Genomic DNA, 13,965 nt, shown 5'->3' on the forward strand with positions numbered 1-13,965 from the left:
GGGGGAGCAGCGTTTGAGGAACACTTCTGCCCAAGCCTTGGGGTGGACCGGACCCACACTTGGGGCTCAATCCATCTTTTCTCTCAGTTCCGGGGCATTGCTGCCCGGCCAGGGAGGGTGGGTGGAGAGCCTTCGAGGCAAATTGCGCCCTAGGGTGACTCGTTATCACCCCCCAGAACCCGCCCCCTCCTCCATTCCCTCAGGGTCTGAGTCCAGCGTCCCCGCCAGAGCCAGCCAGCTCGTGGGCAGTTTTCCACCCCGGGGGGGGGGGGCCGCAGGCCCTGGGAAACACTCCGCCCAGGCCCCTCGCCCTGGCAGTGGAGGGGCCAGGGAGGAGCGAGGGAGGGGGCGGGGTGCGACCTAGTTAGCTATCCCTCCCCAATCCCTGCAGGCCCGGCCCCGCTCGGCCTCCGGTCCGGCCGAGCCCGCAAGGGTTAAAGGCGGCCGCAGGTGAGGTGGGCGGGGCAGCGAATTCGGGGAAAAAGGAGCGCAGCGCCGAGGATGAAGGCAGAGAGCGCGGTGAGTCACGGGCGGAGCTGGCCTCGCTCGCTTGCTCACCGGCTCCCGCCCGCCCTCCACTCTCCACCCTCCACCCTCCTGCGGCCTCTCTCCGCCCCTCCTCCGCCGCCCGCCGCCGGGTCTGGTCGCGGCCCCCGCTGGTCCTCGGCTTCAGCCGCTCACCGCTGGAGAGCCGGCCACCGCGCGGGGCCCAAGAGTGTGGGTCGGTAGCGCGCCAGTCCGCGGTGCCCGAAGCCCGAGCGCAGCCTCGAGGTAGGAGCCCGGGTCGTAGGGGCGAGGGGCGCGAGCATCGGCGATCGGCTCCGAAAGATGCGCCCGGAACGCGCCATGGCCTCCTCTGGCCTTGGGGGAGGTGGTCCTAAAGAATCCGAGGGGCTTAGAGCCCCGGCGGAGTGAAAATGGGGCGGATGGGCGAGGTTGGAAACTGGGGAAACTGGAGCGACTGGGACAACTGGAGGACTAGAACCTTGAGGACCGGGAGTACGGAAGTCCTGACCACCTGAGCGCTGGTGATAGGAGAGGCAGCCGGCGGAAGGGGGAAGAAAGGTGTCTCTACTCGCCTTACCGCGTTGGGGAGCGGCAAGTCGGGGTACGCGCCCGACTGTTTCCCGTCCCAAGATCTCAGTAGCAGGCTAGTGCATCCCAGGACTGCGCCCCCTGGCCCTGTGTCAGGTGAGACCACTCTGGAACCTGGGTTGTTAGCCTCCCCACCCTCTAACCCCTGGGGTTGTTCCCAGGCGCCGAAATCTAGTAGTGTCCCAGGCCTCACTGCTCCTGCCCAGCCCCTTCTGGGCTGCCCCGCCTGGGCCTGAGGCTCCATTCCTGCTACTTCACCCTGTTCCTTTCTTGTGGTGAGGAAGCAGGAGCCTGAGTAGGCGCCCCAGTCGCCTTCTCCCTCTCTCTCCCAGACCACAGGGGCTACCTCTCTGGTCCCAGAAGCAGAACGTGGTAGGGTCATCTGAATCCAGCTTTGGGAAGGAAAAGTCCCTGCCCTAAACCACTGTACCACCCCACCCCACCCCCACCATCAGAGAAGGCCCAGGCACCAAGGCAGGACTCCCAGGGCTTAGGGATAGGCAGTGAGATGAGGGGGAGCTTCAAGTGACTGATATGTGGTCCAGAAAGGGGTGCATGGAGGGGTGGAGGGTGCCTTTAGGTTCCCATTGGTTTAGGGAAAGAGTAACAGACTAGGAGTGGAGAGACCTGGTTCACAGAGGTACATACAGTACACATTTGTTGATAGAATGAATAAATTAATGTATTTTTTTCAAGTGACTTCTTCAAATTCAGCCTCAGTTTCCTCTTCTTTTAAAATAAGAGGACACGGCTGCATGTTAGAATCATCTGGGGAGCTCCTAAAAATGATCCATGCTGAGAATGCATGGATCGCTACTATATGCTCTCTTTGAGTAGTTCTTCTTAAGTTCTGTGTGATTCTGGCTTTTCCTATTGCCCTCCACTTCCCCCACTCAGTCCCTGCATCCTTTCAGGGGGTGGCAATTTTATTTTCCTCAGCTGCTGGTAAGCTCTTCTCTGGCTGACCTCTTTCTCTGGAGGAACAGAGCCCACCTAGCTTCACATCAGCATCTCTAGATTGGAAGAGGGCAGGGCTAGCAGCCAGGGAGCTGGCTGAGTGTGGGTCAGGATAGGGAAGGGAGCTTAGCTTTCTCTGGTGGGGAGAATTCCTCTGGAAACTGGCACTGTAGCTGCACCCCAGGGAGGTGAAGTCCCCACTAGAGGAAAAGGGGTGGGGGCCAGGCATGGGAGTGGGTTTGCTGGGGCCGAGGCAATCCAGCCAGGCAGGTCGCTGGGGGGAGTGGTGTAAAGCAGTGAAATGCTCTTCACTGAACATGTCTCAGGGATGAAAGGAAGGCTTTCTCCAAAATCTCTGAACCTCCTTTGGGCTTCAGGAAGTTGGGTCACTTCAAGCTTCAGATTTCAGAAACAGACAATCTCCCTCTCCCCAACTGTGTTCTAAGTTAAACTGGGGAAGCTGAGATGGGTCTAGGAATCCCATTTGGGCTGGCAGCTAGTCTATGGGGGTGGGGGAAATGCCACCACCCCTGTGCCGGCCTGGGCAGCTAGGGTGGGGATGGTTCTAACACTGTACTGTAGGTGTATCCGATCTACCAGCCTGGGACTAACCCAATACCTAGGATGAGGTGGGTCTTATAGGAGGGATCACCTAGGGGAAGGTAGTCTCCCATTATCCTCTGCATGGTGGAGAGCCTCACACCTTCAACCCTTCCTAGCACTTCCAAATTCTCTTAACTGATCTTTAGTCCCCACCTAGAGGTGCCTTCCTCTTTTTACCTGGGGGTGGGAAAGGAGCACTCTGTGGCGAGGGTGACCTGGGCTAAGTCAGAAATTAAGCCGGTTACTTTCCACACTTCACCTCTTCTTTGCCCCGTTTAGGTCCCACCTGAGGTGTCCTTGACCTTCCCTGTCTCCCACCTCGGATCCCGGCAATGCTAACCGCTGTCTGCGGCTCTCTGGGCAGCCAGCACACGGAAGCTCCTGCTGCCTCCCCACCGCGCCTCGACCTGCAGCCTCTCCAAACATACCAGGGCCACACGAGCCCGGAGGCCGGGGACTACCCCTCCCCGCTGCAGCCTGGAGAGCTGCAGAGCCTCCCGCTGGGCCCCGAGGTGGACTTCTCACAGGGCTATGAGCTGCCGGGGGCCTCCTCTCGGGTAACCTGCGAGGACCTGGAAAACGACAGTCCCTTGGCTCCAGGACCCTTTTCCAAGCTCCTGCAGCCGGACATGTCACACCACTACGAATCTTGGTTCCGGCCGACACACTCAGGCACCGAGGATGGCTCGTGGTGGGACCTTCATCCGGGTACCAGCTGGATGGACCTCCCCCACACTCAGGGCGCGCTCACATCACCTGGCCACCCCGGGGCGCTTCAGGCTGGCTTGGGGGGCTACGTCGGAGACCACCAGCTTTGTGCCCCGCCGCCCCACCCGCACCCTCACCACCTCCTCCCAGCCGCCGGAGGGCAGCACCTGCTGGCGCCTCCCGACGGGGCGAAGGCTTTGGAAGCGGCCGCTACGGAATCCCAGGGGCTAGATTCCAGTCTGGATGGGGCGGCCCGGCCCAAAGGCTCCCGGAGGTCAGTGCCCCGCAGCTCAGGCCAGACCGTGTGCCGCTGCCCCAATTGCTTGGAGGCGGAGCGACTGGGGGCTCCGTGCGGGCCAGATGGGGGCAAGAAGAAGCATTTGCACAATTGCCATATCCCGGGCTGCGGGAAAGCCTACGCCAAGACGTCACACCTGAAGGCTCACCTGCGCTGGCACAGCGGCGACCGTCCCTTCGTGTGCAACTGGCTCTTCTGCGGCAAGCGCTTCACGCGCTCCGACGAGCTGCAGCGCCACCTCCAGACCCACACCGGCACCAAGAAGTTCCCCTGCGCCGTCTGCAGCCGGGTCTTCATGCGCAGCGACCACCTGGCCAAACACATGAAAACCCACGAAGGCGCCAAAGAGGAGGCTGCCGGGGCAGCAGCGGTGGGCGAGGGCAAGGCCGGCGGAGCGGAGCCCCCCGGGGGCAAAAGCAAGCGCGAGACAGAGGGCAGCGGGGCTCCCTCCAACTGAGCTCCTCAGTCCCGCCTCCCCGCTGGTCTTCCTGGGGCCATCAGAAGACAGCCCTCTGGCCTGATGCCCTTGGGGGGCGGTTTGAGTAAGAGGAAGGTGGTTATTTATTGAGAGGGAGGAAAAGTGGTGCGGGGTCAGGGACCCGGGTGCTAGGGGTTTCTTAGTCTCTGGGGCTGGACAGGACGGACGCCTTTGACTGTTTGGCTGGGCCGGGAGGAGCTGCGCATGCCTATCAGTTCTCCCCTTCCTCGCTATTTCACTCTCGCCCCTGGGCTGGGGGGTGGGGTGGGGTGGAGTCCCCCTACTGCGGCTGGAGGGCGGAGAGGACCGGCTGGAGGAGACAGGACGTCCCCGGAGCAGAGAGGAGTGGGGCCGCCCTAGGCGCTGGGGGCAGCTCCGGAGCAGAGAGGAGTGGGGCCGCCCTAGGCGCTGGGGGCAGCTGTCTGGACAAGTCCTTAGTGCCTGAGAACCGGGACATAAAAGGGCCTCCGCCCTGCGGCCCGGGTCCCTTTCATCCCCCTTAGAGTGCTTCTACACCCCAGGGTTTTTGGAGGGAGAGCTGAGATGGGGTAGCAGAGGCTGGGGGTCCCCCTAAGGGAAGAGTTTGTATCTGGCTGGGAGGGTTGATGCAGAAATAACGCCTTTGATGTGTCTCCTTATTAAGCCTTGCAGACCCAGTCTGATGGAGCCATGAAGGAAGAGGGGGAAGAGGGCCAGAACTGGCGACAACTTCCAGTCAGAACTGTTGGGTGGAAGAAAGAGCCAGATGTGGGGGTTGAGCAAGGAAGTCTCTTCTAGAATGAGAGAAGAGGATTTGGTTAGGGACTGGAACTAAGCCCTTCCATCTCTACCTTTGATTCAGTCCTTAACTCTTGGTCTTTATGAAAACAAAGTTCAGAAATCCACTCGCCATCTGTCACCCAATGTAGGCCTTCAAGGCAGCCAGGAGCCCCTGCTCCAGAATTGATGTAGTTTCTCGCTGTAGGTCTCCTAGCATTTGCCTTCCTCTTAGGGATGGAAGGAAGAGGGTTACCTCGGTTGGGTGGAGGTAGGTGGGAGTAGGCGGAGGTGTCACAGCAGAGGGACCTCCAGGTTCTCGCTTAGAGTTGAGGACTCTGTCCCTACCTGGCCATCTGCTAAGCCCCACTCTTTAGCCCCACCCTCCCCTTTCCCGCTGGCTACAGCCTTGCCCCTCCTGTAGAGTGTGTTAGGAGGCTCCTCCCGATCTCATCTCTTGGGGGAAGCTCCCCTTCCATATGAAGAAGTTGTTCTCCCACTGGAAGGGGTCTGTCTTCTGAAGGGATGTCCAGGAAGCTGCCCCTGTTCCTTTCTTTAGATGCTAGAAATACATCCTGATGGTTATCATGGAGTGGGGAAGAGGGAAGCCCAGCAGAGGCTGATACAGGCTAAAGGAAAGAAGTTGATGGGGAAAGGGTCTGGCGGGCCACAGGACCCTGGAGCTGGTAGGCTTTCCCAGGCTCCAAGTAGAAGCCTTAAGATTCCCCTCTACCTTCCCTTCCCCTGCCCCTCTTTCTCCACCCGGAGCCCTATTGAGGATTAGTTGTGTATTGATTTTTAAGTTATAAGCAAAGGGTATTTTATTTAATATTAGGACATGTGTTTGCATGTTGTGTGTACCTATGTGTGTTTCTGTGTGTGTGTGTGTGTGTATGTGTGTTTCTCTCTACTGAGCCTGAGGTCTCCAGCCAGGGAGACCCGATCTTGTTCGCCCCGGCCAAAGTCCTGGAGCCTAGCATCTCTTCCTAACTTGGGGATGCTGGAGCCTAGTCCAAGGACTAGATGTTATTGGGAAGTGGGGCTGGGATCTGGGTGGGAACATGTTTGTGTAGAAGGGAGCCCTTCTTAAGAGGGATAGGGTGGCTCTTCCTGAGGGACTCATGGGCCGGGGGTAGTTTAAGAAGTGATGTGCTTTCTTTATGCTCCCTCTTTTCCCTACCTCCTGCTACACCGACCTGAGGTCCCTTTCATTGATGAAAGGGTTGGGGGCAGAAGAGAGCTGTAGTGCCTGCAGGTTGCCTGGCCAGGTGGCGGAGGGGGAGAGAGGGAGGGCGCTGTGGGTGTGGGATGCCTTTTCCCTCCACCCATCGAAACCAGCCACCCCCTCCCTGTGCCACCAGGACAGCCTTTCCCAGTGACCATTCTCAGGGAACTCCCGAATGGGTGTTGGTGGAGGGGGGGACATAGATGTTCCCCGCTTGGAGGCCCTGAGCTCTAAGGTGTGTAGGTGAGGGCTTTGGTTAGGTTTTCTTCTGCTCCCCTCTTTTATAGACCTAAGTTGCTTGGCTGTCTGCCCCTTCTAGGCAGCCCCCTAGAGGAGAAATGTAGGATTTTTTTTTTTCTTTAACTGCTGTGAACCCACTTTGGGGAGGGGGCCGGGGTGGGGGCGGGGAAGGAGAAGGAAGAAACAGCCTGTGTTTTTTATGCTATAATAAAGTCATCAACCACATCACTGCTTCATTTGTCTTTTAGCTCGGATTTCCTCTTTGACTCAGGGTCCCTCAGCAGCGAGGACCAGGCTGGCTGCAGGGTGGGGTGGACACTTCTCTTTGATCCTACAGCCCTGGGCAGCCTCCTCCCTTTGTTTGGGGCAGAGCTGAGCTGATGGAAGGGTCTGATCCTGCCTGGAGGTGGCTGGTGCAGAAGGAGGGTGGAGCTCCCTCGGGGTTGATAGCTGGGCTGCTGTCCCTCCCGGGTCTTTCTTCTTGAAGACAAGAAGGTTCTAGATATTTCCTTCCTCTTCTACATCGCAAGCCCCCTCTTTCACCTCCCCTGCCAAATGCTGGTTCCCTGTCTTCCTAGAGATGGCTAGCCTCTTGGCCCCTTCACCCTGCGCCCATGGGGGTGTGTGTGTCAATCAGTCCTTCTGGCTGTGAGTGAGGTGGGGGTGACTGACAGTGATTTCTTCACCCAGGATGATCCCTATCAGGGACGAGGTGATGAAAGGCAGCCAGGCTATCTGATGGGCTCTGGTCCAGCTGGAAAGTATGAGGGAAAGGTTCCTACTGCAACTCCCAGCTAGAGATTGGCCACAGTTACACAACCGCGGTGTGCACAGAAGTACCTCACTGGGCACCCTCTGATATGCACAAATACCTGTCTGTACACATGTGCCCAGGCTGTTCCATGCCTGGTGCACACGCAGTTGGTGCCTAATGCATGTCAAATGAGTAAAAACCTCATGGCTCCTGACCCTCAAATTAGGAAGATTGACAAAGGATCAGTTTTTGGCTCCAAGGGTGCAGAGTAAGTTATGTTTTTCCACTTTCCCATCCTGCATCTTGGCCAAAATGATCATCTCCCCTAATGGAATTCGTATTCCCCCGACTCTAACCCTAACCCAATTGTTCAGAGTAAAATATGATACCCAGGTTGGCCCATCCCATCACTTGTTTGGGAGAGACTGGGGTCACAAAGTTTAAGGCCACTTTGGGATGGGGGCATCAGAATCATTTAGGGGTTCCAGAGGAGAGTAGACTGTTTAGGGGGGCCAAATATTTGTTTCCATCTGCTGTTGGACTTAGACACCTGGGTGGAGGAGGGACAGGCATGTTCCCATGACCTCGTGCCCACCCCACTCTTTGGCTCCTCTTTTATCTTCCTGGTTCTGGGAGACTTAGACCCCAGGAGTCTGGTGAGCCCTCTCCTCCTCTTCCCCCACCGCTGCCCCCAGGGGCAGGAGGGCAGCTGTGGGGCCGGCTGGGCCTGTCTGGGCAGGGCTGGGGCCACCCCTCCTCCCCTTGCAGCTCCTCCCGCTGACCTGCATTCTTAGCGGGGGCCTTTGGTGGGGCTCTGACGCTCAGTTGCTGGCCCTGACAGCAAATGCTGCCTGGCTGGCCCTGCCCCATCCCCCTCCCCCCATGGAGCCCAAGGCCACCTCTGACCCCTCAGTTCTGGCGCCCCTGGGAGGACGAACCTGGAGGGGCTGAGAAGGAGTTCGGGAAATCAGAGCATCTGGGCTGACCCTCTGGGCGACTTCTCTGAGGCACCATCTCCTCTCCTGGGAAGCGGGAGTAGAATCCCTCTAGGGTAGATGAGTGAAGTCAGGAATGGGAAAGTGACAGAGGAGCAGGCAGCCTGGGAACTGCAGCCTCGGGCTGTGCTGCGCCGACCCACGTCTCTCCTGCCTGTCCCTGGCCCGCAGCAGGCAGCCGGGGGAGTGCAGCGGGTGAGCCAGCTTTCCTGCCCGCCGCTTCAGGTCCTCACGTTTGTCAGCACACAGCCTTGATGTTTATTTCTGGAATGACGTCCAATGGCAACCTCACCTCCCACCCTTGACATCACACCAGAAGCAGCCTTCACTTCCCATTAATCATAGTGAATCTGACTGCTCAGTATCTTAGCAGTGTAGGTTTGAAAAGAATCTCAGGAATCAAATAGTCCAGCTGTTCCCACCCCGGTAGAGGGCACATTAGAATCACCAATGGAGTTTTTCCAGATGCCCAGATTCACTCCCCCAAATCCCACCAAATTATATCCCTTGGGGGTGCTGCAGTAGAGCAGCACTTCTCAGACTGCACCTGGCAGTCTTGTTAACATGCAGATTCCAATTCAGAAGGTTTGAGGTGGGGCCCAAGATTCTGCATTTTTAACAACCTTCCAGATAATGCTGATGCTGGTAACCTTCGAACACTTTGAGAAGAAAAGTATTCAAGTACATGTTGTGCAGTGGGAGTTGTGAGTTGTGTGGCTGAAAATAATCCCTTCTCACTCAACTTGAGAACCACTGATCTAGTCCAATGCCTTCTTTTGCTATTGGGAAAACTGAGGCCCTCGCAGGTACAGTGACCTGGAAGAGACCAGCAGAGCCACAGTAGGGGCAGCAGGAAATGTTAGTCTGCAGAGTTCCAGGTAGTGGTCTTCTCTGCCTCCAGCCCAGCTTCCAGGTCAATCTTCTCTGCAAGTGGCTGTCCCCTTTCTGAAAGTGAAGCCCATCTCCCTGCAGACAGCATAGTCTTGGGAATCAGCCTTGTTTATGTAGAGGCAATCAGAAAATATCTCAGATTTCAGATGCTCCAATAGCCTTATCTGGCAGGTTACCCCTGGCCATCACCCAGCTCTCTTGCCTGCAGCCTGCCCCCTGGGGAAGCCTCAGCCTCTGCTTTCATTCCCTTTCCAGGGATGACCACATGCTGGGATGCTGTGTCCAGGGCTCTGAGCAACAGCCTTGACTGGTTGGCATGGTGGATGTGGGAGAAATATTCTGCTGGGTCTCCCCTCCCCCCATTCGTGGAGGGCTCCCTAGAGCAAGAGTGTGATATGCATTTGCTTAAATGCTGGTTATGGGGATCTTCTTCATAGAGGAAAATGACCCGGAAAGCAGAACATTTGGGATCGGAGCCCACCTCCACACCGATCTGTTCCCCCTTGGCCAAGACTTCTCCTTTGCTGTTTCAGTTTCACTATACATACAGGTGGCAAATCTTTGAACTAGAAATTTCCAAATTTCCTTTCAAAGCTAAATTCCAATGAGCTTGAGCACTGTGGGGCGGAATTGGGTTTTTGGGGTTCAGGTGGATTTTGTGCTTACGTGCCTTAAAAAAATGCATTAACTTTAATTATCCCTATACCTCCTGGCCTGTGAACATTCTTATAGATCTTATTTCTGAGGGGTTGGGGAGTGGGAGGTGGGAGATGGAGTAGGGGAGGGGTCGTGGGGGAGGGGCACCAGCCTGGAATTGAGCATTTGTTATTCAAACCAGGACACAAGTAGCTGAGGTTCTTCCTTAACCTCCAGATGCTCCAGCAGTCCCAGGTCATAAAAAATCAACCCTGGTTTTTCTTTCCTCCCTTTTCACGTGGGCTCCTTTACACCTCCAGTCCCGGCTCCTGACAGTGACTCCATTGGAGAAGCCCCGCGGATTCGCCACAGACTTTATCCGGCCTGAAAGCGGCGCCCGGGCAAGGCAGGCAGCCAGTAGGACTTGGAAGGTCGCTCCGCTCCAAGAAGTGGTGCTGGCGCGCGCCCTGGTGGAAAGTGGAGGAACTGCAGAAGCTCAGTTCCGGCTCCGCCCCCGGGGCCAAAGCCTTCCAGGTCACCTAGGAGCCTCCGCCCCTTGGGACGGACCTGACCCGAAGCCGAGGTAGTGGCGCTCGGGATTAAGAGGGGCCCTTGGAGGGAGAGAGGGTGAGGGGCATACAGTACTGCGGAAGCGAGAAAGCATGGATGAAAGAGGGGCGTGGGACTCTTGGAGAGGGGTGAGGTAGCGAGGGAGACGAAGGATAGGGTCCTCGGAGCATGCGGTCGGCGCCTGCCTGCTGACTTCCTAGCCTAGAGTTTGGAGGGAGAGGGGGTGTCTCCGTTGCGCTCGCCGCGCATCCGGCATGCTTGCGGTGCTTAGAGTCCAAAACTCAACGGCAGTGTTTTCCCTGAGTATCTGCACGTGTTGGGAAAGGGGCTCCCTAGGGCTGTGCCCTGGCCAGGATGGTGGAGAAGTGGCATGAGATGGACATACTCGTCCCCATTTCTCCCCAGATGGCATCGTGGAGCCCTGGAACCCCATGTTCCTGCGACTGTTTTGTCTCAGTGCCCCCAGCCTCGGCCATTCCAGCCGTGATCTTTGCCAAGAACTCCGACCGGCCCCGGGATGAGGTGCAGGAGGTGTTGTTTGTACCAGCAGGAACTCATGCCCCTGGGAGCTGGCTCCAGGTGGGTTAGGCCTTATAGGGTGCTGGGAGGTATGGCTGAAGTGGGCATTCTTCTAAGACCTTCTTCCTGTGCTCCCCACACCTGGGAAGCTGCCATCTATTATTTAGCCTCACTCGACCTCAGTTTCCTCATCTGTAAAATGGGAACAATAAAGACCTTCCTCAAAGGGCTGTGTAAGGTGATTGGCACCACACCACCATTTTGTAAGTAACTCCCCCTTTCTGAGTGAACTCTCTGTTTCTCCTTCCTTATCTTCAGTGCACCTACATTGAGGTGGAACAGGTGTCAAAGACCCATGCTGTGATCCTGAGCCGCCCTTCTTGGCTGTGGGGGGCTGAGATGGGTGCCAATGAACATGGTGTCTGCATCGGCAACGAGGCGGTGTGGACCAAGGAGCCAGTTGGGGAGGGGGAAGCCCTGCTGGGCATGGATCTACTCAGGTGCGGACCCAGTCCTCCCTCATCCCCTCAGTGCACCAGAAATCTGGGGCTGAGTACTGACCCAGGCATCCTCCCTGCCTCCATGCCTGGTTTATAAGGGCCTCCCTCTTCCCACCCACTTTGTTATCATCTCCAGGGAGGCTGCTCCTGCCCCTCCCCTCCCTCTACCGCTCTCCACAGTCTGTGAAGGAGCTCCCGAATGTGGCCACCTCTGGGCCTCTGCTGGCCCAGAAATAAGGCAGTGGTTTAAAAAATTTTTTTCAATATAAGTAAAATTCTTTTCAAATGAAATCTCATGTAGAATTTTGATTTCTAAAACCAAGGAAAGGGGAAGGGCTCTGACGGAAGAGGTTGGAGGGCTCAGGGCACTTCTGTCTCCAAGAACACGTTTCAAACCTTTTCATGAAACCCTCAGAGCATAGCTTGAAAACCACTGGCCTACATGTGCTTAATATAACCAGTGTTGGCAGATTTTCTCTGTGACTTGAGCCTGTCACCAAACCTCTATGGGCCTTTTCTGTCCACTGAGGTTCTGCCACCAGCCACTGATACCCCATTGCCCTTCTGTCCCCTGGACTCTTTTTGTGCCAGGCTGGCTTTAGAAAGGGGCAGCTCAGCCCAGGAGGCCTTACACGTGATCACAGGCTTGTTGGAGCGCTACGGGCAGGGGGGCAGCTGCCGGGAGGACCCCACGCCATTCTGCTACCACAACACCTTCCTGCTGGCTGACCGGACTGAGGCGTGGGTGCTGGAGACGGCGGGGAGGCTGTGGGCTGCGCAGAGGATCCAGGGTGAGGGCCCTGGCTCTGGGGCCTGCCTCCCAGAGGTGTTCCCCTTTTGGGGGGGAGTGGTGGTGGGGGCAGGGAAGGCCCAATCCAGGTGCAGACCTCTTGGGTGTCGAGGGCATCCAGGGAGATGGGAAATAAGCCCGAGCGGGAACTTATCCTCCCCTGTCGCTTGGTTGAGTCCTCTTGTGCTCCAGGTTGCCGCTTCTTCTGGGAAGCCCTCCTGGACTTCCTGGTGGTCAGGTTCGTCCCTTATAAGCAAGCAGGTGCCTCTTCTGGGTGGCGCCCACCACAGCTGCAAGCTCACAGTTATTTCTGTGATTGGTTTGTCTGTCTCCCCCTCCACGAGGGTTGTCTGTTCTCTTCACCGTAGTGCTCTCAGCACCTAGCTGAGTGCCCAGCGCAGGGCAGGAGCCTAATGATAAATGCGCAACCTCCCAATCTCCTCCACAGAGGGGGCCCGCAACATCTCCAACCAGCTGAGCATTGGCACAGACATCTCGACAGAGCACCCCGAGCTCCGGCCCCACGCCCGGGCCCAGGGCTGGTGGGATGGACAGGACAACTTTGACTTTGCACGGGTCTTCTCCCTGACCCAGCAGCCTGTGCGCATGGAGGCTGCCAAGGCCCGCTTCCAGGCTGGGTGGGAGCTGCTGCAGCGACAGCAAGGTCAGTGAGTGGAGGGGGTGGGGGCCGGCCTCTCTCCACTCCCACAGCTTCAGGGGGGCCTAGCCTGAGGCCAGGGGTCCCTTCTGCCCTGGGGGCCCCTCATGGTGTCCTTCTTGGCAGGGGGCATCACGGCGGAGGTGATGATGGGCGTCCTCAGGAACAAGGAAAGTGGCATCTGTATGGACTCTGGAGGCTTCCGGACCACAGCCAGCATGGTGTCCATCCTGCCCCGGGATCCCACCCAGCCCTGTGTCCACTTCCTCACTGCCACCCCAGACCCATCCCGGTGAGAGAGCAGGGAAGGCTGGGGAGAGCGCACCAGGTGGGGGAGATGGAAGGGCGTGACAGCTCTTCATCCTTCCATCCCTGATCCCATTAGGTCAGTGTTCAAACCTTTCATCTTCGGCGTAGGGGCGGCCCAGGTCCCCCAGGTTATGTCCCCCACTTTTGGAGCACAGGACCCTGTTCGGACCCTGCCCCGATTCCAGACTCAGGTGGATCGCCGGCACCCCCTCTACCGCGGACACCAGGTGGCCCTGGGTCTGATGGAGAGTGAGCAGGTAACGCCCAGGGAATAGGGGCAACCCGGGGGGGTAGACTCACTCCCTCCACCCACAACTGGGACTCTGGAAATATGAGGGCACCTAGAAGCAGAGAAGAGACTCCAGAGCTGGGGAGAGAAGCCTGTCCCTTCAAAGCCAACTGTTCAGGAGTATGTCGGGCGCTCTGTCCTTTCTCTTGCTTATGAGACAGCAACCGTGCCCCCTTTAATCCGGAGGGAATCCCATCCCAGGCACTCATCTCTATCTTTCCTGGGCAGGATCGGGGGCAGCAGCTCCGGCAGAAGCAGCGGGATCTGGAGCAGGAAGGCCTGGAGGCTGTGCGGGGGCTGCTGGCCGGGGAGCGGGCCCCACCCCACCAGGAGCTGGGCGGCCTCTTCCGGGCCTTTGTGGAGAAGGAGAGCCAGGCCTATGCCTGAGCCTGGCTCCTCCCGGCCTGGAGTGGGGTGCAGGGGGCTGGAGTGGGCCCAAGGGCCCTGGGGTAGTGGGCCAGAGCAATCCCTTCATCCCCTCGGCCTTGTTCTGAGTGGCCAGGTCGGCCTTTGCCCTAATAAACATGTTTTCCCTCCTTCATTGTCCAGGTCCAGTGGGTTGGGGGAGCCAAGAGAGGGCGAAGGGCAGCCCTGAGCTGGCTGTGGGCCACTGCGTGCTTTGCTGGGCAACACGTTCTTCTGACTTGGAGGTGGTCGGTGAAGGTCGCGAAGGGGCCTGTGAGGGGAGGTGGCC

General features: G+C 57.9%; 2 protein-coding genes across 5 annotated transcripts; both read left to right on the forward strand.

Moving 5' to 3' along the window:
• Positions 1–395: 395 nt before the first annotated feature.
• SP6 (Sp6 transcription factor) lies at positions 396–4,915 on the forward strand. Of its 3 annotated transcripts, none has more exons than XM_032457855.1 (2): positions 396–519; positions 2,935–4,915. In XM_032457855.1, exon 2 carries the CDS (start codon positions 2,988–2,990, stop codon positions 4,116–4,118), a length of 1,131 nt encoding a protein of 376 aa, XP_032313746.1. In that variant the 5' UTR covers positions 396–519; positions 2,935–2,987; the 3' UTR covers positions 4,119–4,915. The 3 variants fall into 3 exon arrangements, with proteins under 3 accessions (XP_032313746.1, XP_032313744.1, XP_032313745.1); XM_032457853.1 differs by lacking the exon at positions 396–519 and adding an exon at positions 526–771; XM_032457854.1 differs by lacking the exon at positions 396–519 and adding an exon at positions 782–1,191.
• A 5,177-nt stretch (positions 4,916–10,092) lies between these two features.
• SCRN2 (secernin 2) lies at positions 10,093–13,812 on the forward strand. Of its 2 annotated transcripts, none has more exons than XM_014552090.2 (8): positions 10,093–10,219; positions 10,612–10,785; positions 11,044–11,225; positions 11,817–12,016; positions 12,464–12,679; positions 12,800–12,965; positions 13,059–13,239; positions 13,500–13,812. In XM_014552090.2, exons 2-8 carry the CDS (start codon positions 10,612–10,614, stop codon positions 13,656–13,658), a joined length of 1,278 nt encoding a protein of 425 aa, XP_014407576.1. In that variant the 5' UTR covers positions 10,093–10,219; the 3' UTR covers positions 13,659–13,812. The 2 variants fall into 2 exon arrangements, with proteins under 2 accessions (XP_014407576.1, XP_006176451.1); XM_006176389.2 differs by having other exon boundaries at positions 10,176–10,263.
• The last annotated feature ends 153 nt before the right edge of the window (positions 13,813–13,965 follow it).

This window comes from Camelus ferus, chromosome 16 (assembly GCF_009834535.1).
Source record: "Camelus ferus isolate YT-003-E chromosome 16, BCGSAC_Cfer_1.0, whole genome shotgun sequence".
Lineage (NCBI taxonomy): Eukaryota > Metazoa > Chordata > Mammalia > Artiodactyla > Camelidae > Camelus > Camelus ferus.

What these genes read in the sequence shown, in the direction of transcription:
- SCRN2 (XM_014552090.2), top strand. Translation starts at nt 10,612, where the DNA reads ATGGCATCGTGGAGCCCTGGAACCCCATGTTCCTGCGACTGTTTTGTC. An exon ending in CTGGGCATGGATCTACTCAG is followed by an intron (nt 11,226 to 11,816) that starts GTGCGGACCCAG and finishes TTTTTGTGCCAG; the next exon opens with GCTGGCTTTAGAAAGGGGCA. An exon ending in GGCTGCGCAGAGGATCCAGG is followed by an intron (nt 12,017 to 12,463) that starts GTGAGGGCCCTG and finishes TCTCCTCCACAG; the next exon opens with AGGGGGCCCGCAACATCTCC.
- SP6 (XM_032457855.1), top strand. Translation starts at nt 2,988, where the DNA reads ATGCTAACCGCTGTCTGCGGCTCTCTGGGCAGCCAGCACACGGAAGCT.